We start from the raw sequence: 16,496 nt of genomic DNA, 5'->3' as shown, positions 1-16,496 counted from the left end.
GGGCGCGGGACAAGGCTCTGGGCCTGCGGGACCTCCCGTCTCAGATGTTCCCTGTGACAGGCCCCCGGGGGCACAGGCGTGTCCTGCCTTCTCTTTGGGACCCACAGAGCGTATGCCCCCGCCTCCCCCCCCCCCCCCCCCGCCCCGTGGCACGGCTCCCGTCTCCCTGGACGTAGCCGCATTCCAGAGGACACAGCTGGAGCCTTCGTCCCCGCTGCCCACGCCTCTCTTCTCCAGACTCTAAAGCCAACGCTGCATTTTTTAAATGTTTGACCCAGTTGTCACGAAGAGTGTGTAACTTTTCCTCTCACTTGCTTTTAGGGTCCTGTTGGCCCCAGGGGACCTCAAGGTTTACAAGGGCAGCAAGTAAGTCTTTTCGTAATTAAATCCCATCCTGTCGCACGGAGAGAAACACATCGGAATGAGGCCTCTGTGCCACGGCTGCTTTGGTTGGCCTTGACACTGACTGGGTTGAATTCAGTTCATCTTTACTTCCTTAGAAACGTGCAGCTTGATTTGCAAAGTTGTGGATGGGGCTAAAGTCTTATTGTCTGACTCCTTTATGAGACTGCCCTCCTGTACAAAGCATTTTCTGTGCCCTTGCTTCTGAAATAACCCGTCCGGATGAAGATGCTCGTAGTCGGTTGTGTGCCAGCCCTGAGGCTGTGGAATCAGACCACAGAGGGAAGGCCTAGGGTATTGTTAGAAATAGTAGCCACGGCGACCACGTGTGGAAGCTTTAACAGAATACACCACTGCCCGCTTTCCTACAGCCTGTCACACACCAGCTAGATAATGGTGCGGAGCTGCTTTAGTTTTTGTAGTGAGTTGTCAGGCAGTAGAACATAATTTTTCCAAAGAAAGAAAGAAAAAAGAATTCTTGTCTCAGTCAATGATATCATACTGTCATTATCATGGGTATGGAGTTTTACTTTAAGCTATTTTATGTCACTACTATTGGTGAATAGAAAACATAGTTGTCATTGAAGAAGAAGAAGGCGAAGGAGAAGAAGGAGGAGGAGAAGAAAGGAGGAGGAGGAAAAGGAGGAGGAGGAGGAGGAGGAGGAGAAGGAGAAGGAGGAGGAGGAGGAAAATCAGAAGGAGGAGGAGGAGGAGAGGAGGAGCAGGAGGAGGAGGAGGAGGAGGAGAAGGAGGACGAAGAGGAGAAGGAGGAGGAGGAGGAGGAAAATCAGAAGGAGGAGGAGGAGAAGGAGGAAGGAGATAACTACCATTGATGAACACTGTGCCAGCACTAGTCTAGGTTCTCACTGTGCATTAATGACCTAAAGAGATATAAAAGCCTAATGAAGTGGGTGCCATATTATTCTATGTCACAGATTAGAAACCTCTTGGAGTTGTGGGCTGAGTAAGCAACTCACCCAGTCCCGTGGCGGGAGTGGTGCCCCAGCGGCGGGAGCCGCTGCACGGCACCTCGGGGGGTGCAGGACTCAGGACTCCTCCTGTGGTTTGTCGATAACTTCTCTGTACTTTGTTCTCATTTCAGGGCGGTGTTGGCCCTGCAGGACCTCCCGGGGAGCCTGGGGAGCCCGGACCGATGGTAAATGTCACGCCAGCACGCAGGCCCCGTGAGACACAGCCCCACATAAATGGTGTCCCAGCTGTTCATTCACCAGCTCGTCACTCCTGCAGCAGGAAGTCACAGCCCGCGCGGGGCCTGCGTCAGGGCTGTGTGTGAGCCACGCTTCCCGTGGCAGAGCATTTACATTCGGAGACTGTGAGCCTTGTCAGCCAACGGTGCTGCGATGTTTGCGTTTGTGAAGTTAAACTTCCTCCTGCTGAGCACATAATCTGAGGGACACAGCATAACGTTCAGAATATTGATAAAGCTACTTTCTGTTCTTTTACTGGTTTCAACAATATTTTGGCTCGCACCATTGGTGGGCGTGGTGGGCGTAAACGTAGGCGAGTCTCCTCTGTCCCCTGTGCTTTGTTCTCAGGGTCCGACTGGTGCTCGCGGACCAGAGGGCCCTCCCGGGAAACCCGGTGAAGATGTACGTGGGCTTTCCTCGTCTGCTTTGAGGGGCTGAGGGGGGTGAAGGGGGTGGACGGGGGAGGAGGGGGCTGAGGGGGGCGGGGGGGCTGAGGGGGGAGGAGGGGGCTGAGGGGGGCGGGGGGGCTGAGGGGGGTGGAGGGGGTGGACGGGGGAGGAGGGGGCTGAGGGGGGAGGAGGGGGCTGAGGGGGGCGGGGGGGCTGAGGGGGGTGAAGGGGGTGGACGGGGGAGGAGGGGGCTGAGGGGGGAGGAGGGGGCTGAGGGGGGAGGAGGGGGCTGAGGGGGGAGGAGGGGGCTGAGGGGGAGGAGGGGGCTGAGGGGAGAGGAGGGGGTAGAGGGGGGAGGAGGGGGCTGAGGGGGCTGAGGGGGAGGAGGGGGTAGAGGGGGGAGGAGGGGGCTGAGGGGGCTGAGGGGGAGGAGGGGGTAGAGGGGGGAGGAGGGGGCTGAGGGGAGAGGAGGGGGCTGAGGAGTGGCAGTGTCACCATGAATGTCACTCGTCCATTCCCACTCCATTTCCCCACTTCAGCCTCCGTTCATGTCAATCAATGAGAGCTCAGAAGAGGATTTCACAAAACCTAAGAGTGCTCTTCCTTTGGCATTGTGAGGCGCTGCCCCTGCCCTGCATTCTCCGGGGTTTCCATAGGGTTTCCCATGGGACTCTGCAGTGATCTGCAGGGACAGGCTGTGCGCTGATGGCGAAGCCATCATTATCAGGTCATCATTGAGTGGATTTTACACGCATTAGGAGGGCAGGGTCAGCTTTGCTCTCTGATGCTGAAAAAATTATTTCTTCAGTTGGATCTTTAATTAAAGTTAAGGCTCAGCTTCAGATTTTAACACTAAAAACTGATCAAAGAGCAGGATGCAATGACAGCTCTGCTTTTCTGGATTCTTCGTACCAAAGTTGAGGATAAAACTATGGATAGGCCAAGGGACACTAAACTAAGTAAATATTTTCCCGTTATGTGTCATGTGACCTGGTTAAGCAGGTTACACTGAATTTGGCCATAAGGAACACATCTCTGGCCGTTCTTAATATTTTTTATAACAAGAAAAGAAATGGCAAGAAGTGTTTTAAGAAACACCGTTGAAGTCAGTGCCGCGTGCGTGTCTGCGCACGTGCTGAACCTTGATGTTGATGACGTGGGCTAAGGCGGCCCAGCATCTCCGCTGTCATTGCTGCTTCTGGGTAAATTGGTGGAGCGTCACAGCTGACGCCTAGCGTGGATCCCGTCGGACGTCGCGCGCGGGTGCATGTGGGCACTGGGCACAGTCTTTCTGAGGAGATGTTTTATCTGCAGTCGCTTTGTCACCTCGCCTCCCAGGAGAACATTCTAACCGCTTTGCTTCTCTGCTTTCCCTAAAGGGCGAACCCGGGAGAAATGGGAGTCCTGGTGAGGTGGGCTTCTCGGGGTCTCCGGTAAGTCTGTTCTTAGCGACACAGAGCACGCACGTGAGCTCGCCTGTCACTGCCACGTGCCTGGGTCCCCGCGGAGTGGGCATCCGCCAGGCTGATGGCGAGCTCACTCCCACCCTCCCAGAGCTGGGGGCCTAACGCCCGCAAGGACGGTCTCATAAGGCACATCTCACAGCGTCTCCACCCGTGGGTCCGCGTTCATCTCCCTGACATTTCGTTCTGTGCTGTTCCCATGCTGGAACCCACAGCTGGAGAGAGAGCTCCCTGGCGTTCTTCCTGCGCCAGGGACACGCCTGGTGGACAGGCGGCCTGTGGCTGCTCCGCAAACCCTAACGTTGGCTGGAATTCTGGACCGGCCTCCGGGCCCTGAGACCTTATGAGAAGATGCACTGGTCGCAGCTCTCCCAGCACAGCTGCCCCCCTCTGCCCGGGCTCCCTCCGGCCCAGGGCCCTGGCCGCCCCCGCCAGGATGGAGGATCTGCCCGCTTGGCGCACTCTGACCCGCCTTGCCCTCCCCCTCTCCCTCCCCCTCGAGTTGCTACCCGGGCAGTGGGGACAATTAGGGGTGATAAACCAGCGAGTCCTCCAGCCTCCCTGCCCTTAGACTGCTCCTTGTGCAACGTCCCTAAGCTGACGTGGCTCCCACTTAGCAGATTTTGTATCATTTCCAAATGTTCCTACTGCTCAGCACATCCAACAATACTGCGTTCCCTGCCAATTGACTTTCTGAAAATGGATAAAGTTCAATACTAGGATTTTTTTTAAAAAACAATGAATGCTGGTTTATTCAAGGGAATTTACAGAGCTCTAAGGGCTCTTTAGTTTCAATATAAACCCGGTTCCCAGCTGCCTGCTCTCCCTTCCTCCCCCTGCATCCTGGAAAGTCAGCGCGGACACAGGCAGGGTTTAGTCATGAGCACAAATGTGTGTAGCGTGTCAGCCTGTCCTGGTGTGCACTGCCCTGCGCCCTCTCCCACGGCCCCCGGGACCCTGCCCGGGGGAAGGGCCCAGCCAGCAGGGCCCAGATGCGCTCTGCTATGCAGAGCAACGACCTGGAGTGGGTGTGATGACAGCCTCGGTCAGCAGGATGAGGAAACTCGTGAGCTCTCGCACATCTGGCTCAGTTCCTTGTCCAGTAGAGATGTAATCACACGGGAATGCCCTTGCAACGGACCAAATCCCCGAAGCTCAGGGGCGATTTGAAACAGCGGAGCTAGGAATCTCCCTGGGGTCTCGGAGGGATGTGGACTGAGTCTCCTGCTCAGGAGGGAGGGGGGAACCTCAGTAAGGGGCGCATTCCAGTGGACACACTTCCAGGGAGTTCTGAAAAGAAGGGATTCCTGGCAGGGCTGTGTCACAGAGGAATGAATGGAACTTGTATTTGTTCAGAGAGCAATGGTCTGATGTGTCCTTACTGTGATAGCAACCCCCCCCCTCCCCCGCTACAGAGCGTCCTGCAGCGGTCCCAGAGGAATGATTGCTTTGCTTTCATCCTATAAAGTTCATTTATTGAGTTATTTATGCATTGATTTACTTAACAGTAAGTGAAGGCGATAATGCAAACAGATGCTGCTCTCTGTGTAAGATTGTGCTGGTGTCAGAGAAGTTCCTTAAAAGCTTGGGAAAGTGCTTCGAGTGTTAAAAGAAATATTAAACCATTTCTTCCCTCTGTTGTTTAGTCAGTGGTTAGTCATTGGATGCCCACGGGCAGGCATAAGGCTTAGTGCAGGGATATGCAGATCCATGCTAATAATTGGTCCTTGATAACATCAGTCCATGCTATCGAGTGCTCAGCCGGCTGCTGGCAGTGCTCATGGCTTCACGTCAGAGTCCAATTAACACAGGCAGTGAGAGTGAGCGAGTCATTCCTGGTCCTTCTCTGCTTTAAGAGAGTCTGAGCGAACAGTTTCAAGCATCATTTCAAAAGTCTTACCATTTGCATTTAATTTTTTGTATGATTTCCTTTTTTAAAAAAAAATTTGATATGCTTGGGTAAAGGATGCCTAAAATTAACAGAAATTAAGAAATTCCTGAGCCAGCTCATTCTTTCTGTATTTGTTGACTTTCCTTTCTGTTGGATATTTTATTTCCTTGATTAGTTTTTTAAACCATTACCAACCCACCAGCTTCTTTCTATCATGTTACTTTAAAATATTTTCTGTTTATTCATTTTAATATAATCTTATATCCCACTCTCGATATTTAAAAGGTAGGGAAATAAAACACATTAGTTTGCTACAAATGCATTTTCTCTTTTACCCCAAACAAAGTGTATGTAAAGGAAGAAAATCAGTTTTCCCCCCGATTTCCTTCCTGTCGCTGACCTGTTTGTGTCAGACACTAGATATGTGACTGAGGCTGTTTTGTTGTTTGTTTTTGCTTGTTTTATTAATAACACAGTGATGTAATTTGAAATCTTGAAAATGTCATCAAGTCAGTACCTGGCATGAACCGATGTCGCTGGAAGTCATGCTTCCATTTTGGACAGTTTTAATCTTTTATCACCTCCGTGTATTTTGATAGGTAAATGTATACTGCTCCTTTTTCTTCTCTGGTTTGTTGGTGAAAAACTAGGTACCAGGTATTTTTTTAGGGAAAATGTGTATTAAGCAATTCCCTGTTCTTATTAGTGACTCTGAAATGCCTTGTGTCCCCCACAGGGAGCCAGAGGATTTCCCGGGGCCCCCGGGCTGCCAGGCCTGAAGGGCCACCGCGTAAGTCAACCCTTGCAGAGGCTGGGGCGGCTGGGCAGGGCCTGGGGGCATCGCCTTAAATCTGGACAAGCCCGCATCTCAGTTGCAATGGCTGTGGTTTTGCAGCCTCCGAGGTCCCTAAAGTGACCGGCTCTTACATTTCTTCTGCATTTCATTTGAGCCTGTAGACACACTGTGAGTCTTACCTCGCACTGAACACTGTGCTGCAAGAGAAGATGGTGATGAACGGGAGCCTCCGTGGCTTTCAGCTTCAGGCTCAGAAGGGCTTCGGTTAGGAAAATAGGCAACTGCTCTGTGGAGGAATAAGTGCAGACCCGAACCAGGGCGTAATCTAGGGCTGTCAGCCCAGACGTGGAGGCTGTAGGGTGCTCCTCTCTTTATAACCCAGATAAGGTGCAGCCGTTACACCACGTACACGTACAGGCGGGGCAAACGGAGGGTTACAGCCTGAGGACGTGAAACACAGTTACTCCCTGCATCCTTACTTATCGATTATTGTATTCGTTTCTGTGCAGATAACTTAAACCTGCTGTGCCCCATCTTGTACAGAAATTATCTATCTATCTATCTATCTATTTGAAAGCTTGGCTGGTATTTTCCCCGTATACACTCACAGGCCTCTGTTTTGAGTGGTTGAATTTCTGATTAGAATACTTGCTAATCACTAGTTATTAGATAATTTGGATATCCCTGGATATAACCCATATTTGATAACTATTTAAACTCTATAACTATTTATTGTCTTGTTCTTTATCTATAGCTATAGATTAAATTTCTATGAAGTAAAAAAATTTGAAAGGTTAGAACATTGCTTGTTGGAAACATTATTTAAAGGCGGAAACTAATATTCTTTGGAGAGACTTAAAAAATGTTGAGAATTTGGAAACATTTTGAGTAACAGCTTTACATTTGAGATCCATTTTCAGCAGGCGCTTTCTGTAAGCTTATGGTTGCTGCTTTTACGCATCTGAAAAGAAACACACAGTAAAATACAAATTTGTATTTTTCTTTTCAGGGACATAAAGGTCTTGAAGGCCCTAAAGGTGAAGTTGGAGCGACCGGTTCCAAGGTGATTGCTGATGCCTCAGTGTAGCCTCACGATAGCATTTTGGTTGTGTGTCGAGTGCCAAACGCCTCCCAGAACCCCTGAGTCATTCTGGGGGAAGGGGAGTATAGGCAGTGAGCAGTTACGTAGGTAAACGTACCTTTTCACAGACGGGCGGCGGCAGGTTTACCGGGACACAAGAACAGCCCCTGTGGCTCTGGGTCCCTCCCGGTGTAGGAAGGAGACTGTGTCCCTCTGACATGTGGCGCCATCATCCACCTTCTAACACACTCGCTCTTCTTCTCTGAGCTCACAGAGGCTCAGGTGGTCCGTTATCCCCGCCACTTAGCGGCCTTTAATTCTGGGCCTTCGGGCCCTTGTTCTTCCCCACGTTAACTTGTGTTTCCAGAGGGAGAGAGAGCAGCAGGACTGCGGAGGACTCTTCAGGGGAAGTCCCCTGAGAGTCACATGTGCAAAGACCTTTGGCTTCAAATTTGTTATTTCTAAGCTTCCTATTCCAGAACTTAAAGAAATGCTACCGTCAGTGTCTACTTTGTGAAGTTTTACATCGCCTAAAGTATTATTAGACACAGGTAGTTCTGATGCTCATTAATGTGACTATGGATGATGGTCCCATCCATCTTGCTTAAATCCCCAATTTTAATTTAGACTTATTTCTGTAGGAATGGAATTTTTATTGCATTTTGAGAAAAAGTAATTCAGTAGACTTTGAGGTCCTTCGAATGCCCTTCAAACGCCCATTTTGAAAATACGTGTTTAGAGCAAAAGGATGTGACTGTCAATGGAGGTTCCTCACATTGTCATGTGACGTCATTTCTGCTGCAGGGTGAAGCCGGTCCTACTGGCCCCATGGGTGCCATGGGTCCTCTGGTGAGTGTCCGTTTAATTCTTTGTTATTTACTTGCTTTTTAGATTTTAGTAAGAGAATGTTTAAATGAAACAAACGGAAAGACATGATAACGTTTGCTAGTGAAGTCACCTTGCTTATCATCTGATAGGCAAGCACACTCTGACAATCGCATCCTTCACGTAGGAGAGCCTTACATTTCAGTATTTTCCCTAACTGTGAGTGCCCTCAGTATAGTTTTTTTCTGTACTCAGTGATCAAATCAGATTTGAGATTCAGCCCATTAAAAGCAGATTAAGTGAAGTCTATTTAGGTAAGAGGTGGTAGGTTATATATATATCTCCACAGGTAGAGTTTTTCAAACCCCAAGAAATACTGTTGCTTGTAGCCAAGTATATGGAGTCTCAGTTGTTTTGAGGAGTGTAATCAAGTTGTCGTAGAGTTTACATTCGATGCTTCAAGGGATGTTTTCTCTTATCTACAGGGCCCCAGGGGAATGCCGGGAGAGAGAGGCAGGCTTGGGCCGCAGGGTGCTCCGGTAAGTATGTGCTCCACTCTGTGATGCTTTACTGAGTATGCATTTAAAATGAGAATAGCAATGCTGGTTGCCTACTTTTAAATGTTTTCCTTTTTCTTTTGGAATAAATTTAGGTTTACAGGAAAGTTGCAAAGATAGGATAGAGTTCCCATGTAGCCTTCACCTAGCTTCTCTGAATGTTCACATCTTACAATACATTTGCTGCCAATTTATTTTAACACAGAAATTAAGAAAACAGTGAAAACATACAACAGCATGAACTATAACCCATGGGAAAGCATACACTTTGGAACAGTAATAACATTATACTCACAGGTGACATTTATCAAGCGCTTATTATTCACTAAGCATCCTTTCAAGCATCCTTATGTTATGTTCATCACAGTCTGTCAGTGCAGTGAATGCACCCTTTCGTTGATACGAGTCTCCTGGTCTGTTTTAAAGGTACAGCCTGGGAAATGCCCTTGCTGTGCCCCTGTACCTCAGGCCTCGGTGGGGGCCTATTCCCCTGACGCCCTCCACAGCTCGCGGAGGGCCCGGCTGCACTTGCTAACATCGCAAATTTGCAGTTCATTGCACCGCCCCACTTGGCTTCTGACAGTGAGGGACTGCCTGGCCTCCATTATGCTGACTTGGTCCCCATCAGTGTTAGGGCCCTCAGGTGTACAGCACCCCCTCCTGTTACCCCAGAGGACAACCACCCTTTAGCTTCTCAAAGGTGCCGGAGCCCAGGTGTGGGGAGTGAGACCCCCCGCAGGCCTTTCCTGGCCCCTCGGGAAGCAGAGGGCCCCCTGGAGATGTGGAGACAGTCAGTGTGGCCCTCGCCAGCCTCGCACGGGACGTCCCATCTAGAGTCCGCTCTCTGTGCGTCCTCTGCCGTCTGCCGGAGCAGCGGTGGCATTTCCGGCTCCGTGGGGGCCTCGCTGTTCTCTGAGAATCACCTCCCCTGTGAGCACCATCTCCCGGGGCCTCACCAGGTGTGAATGTGGGTCCTGGGAGAGTGCTCCCTCCCCACCGTTCACGTTCCCCGGCTTTGCATGGTGTCCCTCTCGGCTGTGCCTTCGGGACCCGCTTCTGCATGATGCAGGGAACCGGTGGCTCCTGTTGGTGTGTGGTCTCCCCTCAAGCCCCTCGCTTGTGACTTTGTGCTGGTTATAGGTCTGACGGCTGGAGGCGAGGCAGGTGGTGGCGGCGGCATGTGCTGTCGGGGAGAGCAGAGGCTCCTGTGAGCAAGGAGGAAGCACGCGCGGTTAGAAGCAGGGGCGGGCCAGTCTGCAGGCCCATGGGCTGCCGGGTGCCGAGACTGAGAAGTTCTTCAGATGTTCCCATGCCCACGCCAAGCCCCATGCCTTCCAGTCCAGGCCTCCGCTCATGGCCTAGGAGCCGAAACATGTTTAGAATTAAACCTCAAGAGCTTTCAGACTTGTATCATTACATCATGGGGTGAGCTTCAGCTCCCCCACCCTGGCTGTAGAAGATGGCAGTATTTGTAAATGCTGCCAAAGAGCCTCATATTGATTAATCGCCATCAGCCTTTCACTTGCTGGATTCACTCAGTAAGACCCATGCAGTGCCATCAACTTGTAATCGCTCTTCCCCCTAAAACTTGTCACATGCCTGAGCTGCTGCACCCACAGCCCATTCCCGTACCCGGTGGTCCACGCAGTGCATGCCTGGAGAGGATCCTACTGCATCACCACAGCGTGCGGGGGGGGGGGGGGGGGGGGAGACCACGCTCTACGCTCTCTCTACCGCCACGAGGTCAGTGAGGAGTCCCAAATCCCACCTGAGAGTCTACCTTAGGCTCCTTCCGGCTCCAGTGCTATGGAAGTCTTAGGTCTGGTTTCCCAGAAACTAGCATCATAGCAGACTGTGTGCAGGAAATCCTGGGGCGGCTTTCAGATGCTACCTTGTGGAGAAGGAGCGAAAGAACCAGGCTTGTCAGAGGGAGAAAGTAACTGGTGTTACAGCTGCAGGAACCTGGCTCCGCGAGTCCTCGGTCATGGGAGCTATGCAGCGGGGAGGGCTCCTCACTCTTGGGTGGGTCGCTCTGTACCCGGTGCTGGGCACGGGAGGGGCACAGCCCTGCGAGAGCTAACCTCTCCTCGCTGAGGGCAGCCCGGGGGACAACTGTGAGCCCTCAGCTCACTGCTTCCAGCAGCGGAGAGGGACCTGGGGCCACCCACAGCGTTCACTGCTACTTAATCTCCTGGTGTGTGCGTGCCATTCATTTTATTTTATTTTTATTTTTACAAGGAGTGCATCCCTCCTCTGCGTTAATATGCCTGTAAAGAGATGTTCAAAATTCCACTGTCTTTGATCTAATTTGAGAGATGGTGACACATTCAGTAAAAAGAATGATTTTCATCAGTTTCATTCCTTTCAATCTTCTCTTTCTCATTGCTGTACGGATAGATGGGTTTATTTATACTGTACCAGTGTTGTGTAAATGTGTGTTTTTATTTCTATTAACTCAGTTAAGTTTGTTGTTAGTTAATATTTATTCTTTAATTTGTAACATGGAAATTTTTATAAAGCAAATGAATCATGAGCAAATAGAGTGAATCTTGTCTCTTTTTCTCCTGATTAGGGACAACGAGGTGCACATGGTATGCCAGGAAAACCCGGGCCGATGGTGAGTTTTATTATTTTCATATTCACTCATGCATTTTTCTACTTTCACACTCACTAACGTTACAGAGCGCCTACTGCGCCCAGTCACTTGGAATAAAAGATGATAAACACACAGTACTTGTCCTTGAACGCGGACTTGTCTACCAAGGGAGAGAGACGTTAATATAGTAGCGTACGGCCATTGCTAACTGCTGTAACATAGACTATGACTTGAGGTTTGGGGACACTGAGGAGAAAATACCTACACCTGAAGCTGGAGAAAGATGTCAAGGAACTTAAAGAGGAACGACTCCCAAGCTAAGTCTTGGCAGAGGAATATGTAAATGAGCAAGGACACAGCATGGCCCATCGATGGGTGGATGAAGACCATGGCGAGCTCAGGAGATGCTCGGAGGGCAAATCAGATTTGAAATTATTTGCCTTTGGGGTCTTGTCTTCCTTGTTACTCATAAAAAGGCAACAAAGTAACTATAGTTAAAAAGGGTTTTTTAAAACACAAAACTGGTGGGATTAAAAGCTAATGGTTCTTAAAAGAAGAACCAAGATAGCCTAGAATGGAATTCCTCCTATGCTAGATGCTTTCAATCCAGCCTTTAAGTCATTGGTTTAAACTCTATGCACCCTTCCCAGGTGTGGGGTAGTGACAGATATCCGCTTCTTATTAGCCTGAAAATATTCACTTTAGAGCAGCGGTTCTCAACCTGTGGGTCTCGACCCCTTCACAGGGGCCGCCTAATACCATTGGAAAACACATACATAATTACATATTGTTTTTGTGATTAATCACTATGCTTTAATTATGTTCAATCTGTAACAATGAAAATACATCCTGCATATCAGATATTTACATGACAATTCATAACAGTAGCAACATTACAGTTATGAAGTATCAACGAAAATAATTTTATGGTTGGGGGTCACCACCACATGAGGAACTGTATTAAAGGGTCGCGACATTAGGAAGGTTGAGAACCACTGCTCTAGAGAATCCAGAGGATTCTTAAGTATCATTTCATAAAGACAGCCCTAGATTTTGGTACAAAACATAACTTTCGAAAAAGTGTCTTTATTAATTGGTTAACACACATTTCTTTTTTATATTATTATTATTATTATTATTTCAGAGGAAGGGAGAAGGGAGAGAGAGAAACATCAATCATGAGAAAGAATCATTGATTGGCTGCCTCCTGCAACCGCCGCCCGCCCCACCCCCCCCCCCGCCCCCGCCCCAACTGGGAATCCAGTCCACAACCTGGGCATGTGCCCTGACCAGGAATCTAACCATGACCACCTGGTTCATAGGTTGATGCTCAACCACTGGGCCACACCATCTGGGCAAAAATACATTTCTTAAGCAACTGTTTTCAACAATTCGTGGTTGTTACTGACTCGATCTGCTGTGCTGCGACTAGGAGATCCTATTATGTTTAACACTCGTGGACATGAGTATTAGACATAATAGGATTTGACACTATTTCATGTCAGTGTTGGCAGGTACTTATATTAAAATACACTATTATTTTTGTGATTTCAAAGTATCAAGTGGATTATTCTTATATTATGTGTCAAAGTACAGAATTCTGTGAAAGACTAAATGATGACTTATTTAGATGTTGATTAAGATACATGTCCGGTCACTTTTCTGGTTTCTGTTAACAGGGTCCTCTCGGGATACCTGGCTCTTCTGGTTTTCCAGGAAATCCTGGGATGAAGGTAAAGCGTTAATACATTTAGCTCTTAATTACATGAATCCCAAAGTGAAGAATGTCATTTCATTTACCGAAGAGCAAGGAGGTTGCTCTCAACTAAGGAAAGAGTCTAGTAAGACCATTACAAACTTTTGAACAATAATAGATACAGAGGCAGAGCTGCCTCAAACTGATTGTCAAACTGCAGTGGGAAGGCCAGGGAGGGTTGGGGGACAGGAGGGAGGGGAATAAGAGATCAACCGAAGGACTTGTATGCATCTATATAAGCATAACTAATGGACATAAGACACTGGGGGGTAAGGGAGGGCAGGGGTTTGTCAAGGGAGGGGGGGAAAAAGGGCACTTATGTAATACCCTTTGTAATACTTTTAGCAAAAAAAAAAAAAAAAGGAAAGAGTCTAGACGCAGCGGTTCTCAACCCGTGGGTCGAGAACAATGAAAATGCATCCTGCATATCAGATATTTACATGACGATTCATAACAGCAGCAACATTACAGTTATGAAGTAGCAACGAAAATAATTTTATGGTTGGAGGTCACCACAACATGAGGAACTGTATTAAAGGGTCGCGGCATTAGGAAGGTTGAGAACCACTGGAGAGTATTCTCTGTGTCCATACGGTAGGGAAAACATAAAGAAAATGTAAAAATGAGATTACTAAATAATGTGTAATCCAAAGAGTATAACTTATAATCACACAAGTGTCAGAGAACCTAACGCAGACCCTGTGGCAGCTGCAAGGGCAACAGTTGAGTCTGAGTTGGAACTCTGCTCTTGGCTGCGGGGCCTGGCGGCAACAAGCAGCAGAATGTTCTGAACAATAGAGTCTGCAGCGAGTCAGGCCGTCCAGGCTGTTCTCTCACAGGATGCGGGCTCTCACCCCCACCCACCCCCCACCTCCCCGCCTCCTGCCTCTCCCTCCTGACCACTAAAGGGATGGACTGAGAGGCTGTTTGGCACTCCCCGGGAACGGATTGAAGCATTCTGCTGGGGCCACTTACCTCTGTAGAGGATCACAGTTTGTTTCTCCCAACACTCTGGGTAGTAAACTCAAGGGTGCAGCAGGAGCGTGTGACCCTGTGTTAGCTGAGTCCGTGAGCACGTCTGTATCACCCCCTCCACATGCTCCGCAGCACGCCTGCTTCCCTCGTACCCTTGGCAGCGCTGTCTCCCTCTCGGAGGGGCGTTTGCTCACGGGATCCTGCTGCGCAGAAATGGCCGCGGCCCTGCCGTCCCCTCGCTTCTCTGAGCCTGGCTCCTCCTGGAGTCTGTTGGCGAGCAGGTGGGACAATCTGTGCACACGCTTAGATCCGGCCCTCAGGGAGGTCCCTGCTTCTTTTCGGAAACTGTCTTTATTGTGGAAAGTGTTACACATGTCCCCCTTTGTTCTCACTGACCCTCCACTCACACCTGCCCGCCCCCAGGCCTTCACCACACGACTGTCTGTGTCCGTGGCTTATGCATGTTCGTTCTTCGGTTCATCTCTGCTTCTTGTTAGTCGTTCTACTTGAATTGGACATGAGCTTCAAAAACGAACACACACTCAGTCCACACTGACCCGTCAGACACTCCCTGAAGCGTGAGCAGCATCCAGTCTAGTTGTTCAAGCCGCTCCTGCCACCTGTAACCTCTGCCCCGGGGTCGGCGTCGGCTGCTCTCCAGAGCTGCCCTGGGCCTTTCTCTCTGTCCCTTCTTCACTGACAGCTCGCTCTGAGCGCAGGCAGGTGGGACCTTCTGTTCCCCATATCTGCTCTGCTCCCTGAAGTCCTAATCCTGCCCTCAGTCCCCTCCCCCTTCCCATGAGGCCCTCGCCCTCGCAGGAGCCCGGCTGAGGGTTAAGGAAGAATCTCAGGGCGCCCGGGACTGGGCTCCACAGTGGGGCAGCCACACGTCACCCAACTCACAGGGCCCCCACCTCTGGTGCTGCCAGCACTGCCCGTGGCTCCTGAGAGCTGCCTGGTGAAGTCCGACACCCAGCAAAACTGCCCCCTGTCTCACCAGCATCCCCGTGAGACCCCGGGTTTGTGTGCCTGGTCAGGTCCCTGCTGTGCCTCTGAGGGCCTCCCATGGCCCTGGTCTCGGCTGAAGAACACACTCCACCTCAGTTCTTTGCATCTCTGTGAAGGGCGACAGGGATTGAGCAGGGAGTTGATGTGGTTTCTTGGTTCTCATGAGCTCCCTAAAGCTTCGGGTTTTCGTTCTGGAATGTCAGGATCAGGTGTACCTCGGTACAGAACATGGCGGGTAAAGTACAGAAACCTGGTTAGGTTTGAATTTCAGTTCAACGAAGTATAAACGTTAGTACAAATATGTCCCGAATATTTCATGGGACAAACTTATACTAAAATTAGTTGCTGTTTATCTGAGTGAAAGCTTAACTGCACGCCCTGCATTGGTGCCCTCTTTGGGCCGCACCCGCGGGTTGGAATAGGCGGCTCCCAGGCTGCCCTTAGCGGCCACATCTGCCCCAAGTGGGGGGGGGAGGGGGGGGGGAGGCAGCCACGCCCAGGTCAGGCCCAGCCCTGCAGGGAGCTGTGCTCTCGGCCCCCTTAGATCTGGGCGTAAAATGTGAAACTCAAGGAAGCGATCCACTTGGGATCGTCCCGTGCTGACATTCTCCTAAAATGGATGTTTCTCTTTGCTCCCCTTTAGGGAGAAGCAGGTCCCACCGGGGCCCGAGGCCCTGAAGGCCCGCAGGGGCAGCGAGGCGAGACGGGGCCGCCGGGGCCCGTGGGCTCGCAGGGCCTCCCGGTAAGTGCCAGCCCCGCGAGGTGGCCCGGAGGCCGGGCGTGTGCAGCTCGGGCACAAGGGCGGCCCCGCACATGTCCTGCTTGGCTGCCGACCGCGTGCTTGCAGCTCAGGAGAAGATCAGTTCCCTGGCCGCCAGCTGCGTCTGTGTGACGAAAACGTCATCAAAGTTACTTTTATGCTGTGATGGTCGTTGAGTTTGGGTGGTAACTTAGGGTCTCCCTTTTGGGAGATGGTAGACGTCTGAGAGGACCCCCTAGACATGGCTGCTCGTGTGATAGACGTTTCGTGTACCTTTCAGGGCGCAGTGGGGACGGACGGTACTCCTGGCGCCAAAGGCCCGACGGTGAGCACCTGCGTTTCCGCTGTGTGAAGGTCAAGTGGACACGGGGCTTTGGCCGTTGGCGGAGGCTCCTCGGGTCTCTGCTCACGGGTCTCTCTCTCTGACAGGGCTCTGCAGGCCCCTCTGGACCCCCTGGCCTGGCAGGGCCCCCCGGATCCCAAGGACCTCAGGGCAGCACTGGGCTTCCAGGAATTCGAGGCCAACCGGTAACGTCCTTTAGAACCGCTGCTGCCGCTGGTGTAATGGGACTGAGCCCGCCAAGAGGGACAGCATCTGACGAGATGCAGTGAAAACCGGGGCGTAACTGAACGAGGCGAATGAAGACAGGGGTCTTTACAGAGTGGAAGCGAACGCTAACATGAGTGCTGAGGTTTAAATTCAAAGTGGAACATCATGTTAGTGGTTTTTACGTAAAATAGTAAGGTCAGAACTTCATGTTCTAACTCAGAATTTTACGAGCAGTTGAA

General features: G+C 50.5%; 1 protein-coding gene across 2 annotated transcripts in view; it reads left to right on the top strand.

Moving 5' to 3' along the window:
- Nucleotides 1-16,496, top strand: part of COL5A2 (collagen type V alpha 2 chain) — a 137,825-nt gene that overhangs the window by 85,895 nt on the left and 35,434 nt on the right. For both annotated transcript variants that reach the window (XM_070421666.1, XM_070421667.1), the window contains exons 9-21: nt 322-366; nt 1,505-1,558; nt 1,959-2,012; nt 3,379-3,432; nt 6,090-6,143; nt 7,159-7,212; nt 8,035-8,079; nt 8,541-8,594; nt 11,185-11,229; nt 12,888-12,941; nt 15,591-15,689; nt 15,988-16,032; nt 16,137-16,235. In XM_070421666.1, coding sequence (XP_070277767.1) covers nt 322-366; nt 1,505-1,558; nt 1,959-2,012; nt 3,379-3,432; nt 6,090-6,143; nt 7,159-7,212; nt 8,035-8,079; nt 8,541-8,594; nt 11,185-11,229; nt 12,888-12,941; nt 15,591-15,689; nt 15,988-16,032; nt 16,137-16,235 — 756 coding nt within the window. The remainder of the gene's footprint in view (nt 1-321; nt 367-1,504; nt 1,559-1,958; nt 2,013-3,378; nt 3,433-6,089; nt 6,144-7,158; nt 7,213-8,034; nt 8,080-8,540; nt 8,595-11,184; nt 11,230-12,887; nt 12,942-15,590; nt 15,690-15,987; nt 16,033-16,136; nt 16,236-16,496) is intronic.

This window comes from Myotis yumanensis, unplaced genomic scaffold (genome assembly GCF_028538775.1).
Source record: "Myotis yumanensis isolate MYYU_CA2020_CCGP unplaced genomic scaffold, mMyoYum1.0.hap1 SCAF_8, whole genome shotgun sequence".
NCBI lineage: Eukaryota > Metazoa > Chordata > Mammalia > Chiroptera > Vespertilionidae > Myotis > Myotis yumanensis.
Note: the sequence above shows the minus strand (reverse complement) of the source record. Positions and strands in the feature narration are given on the sequence as shown.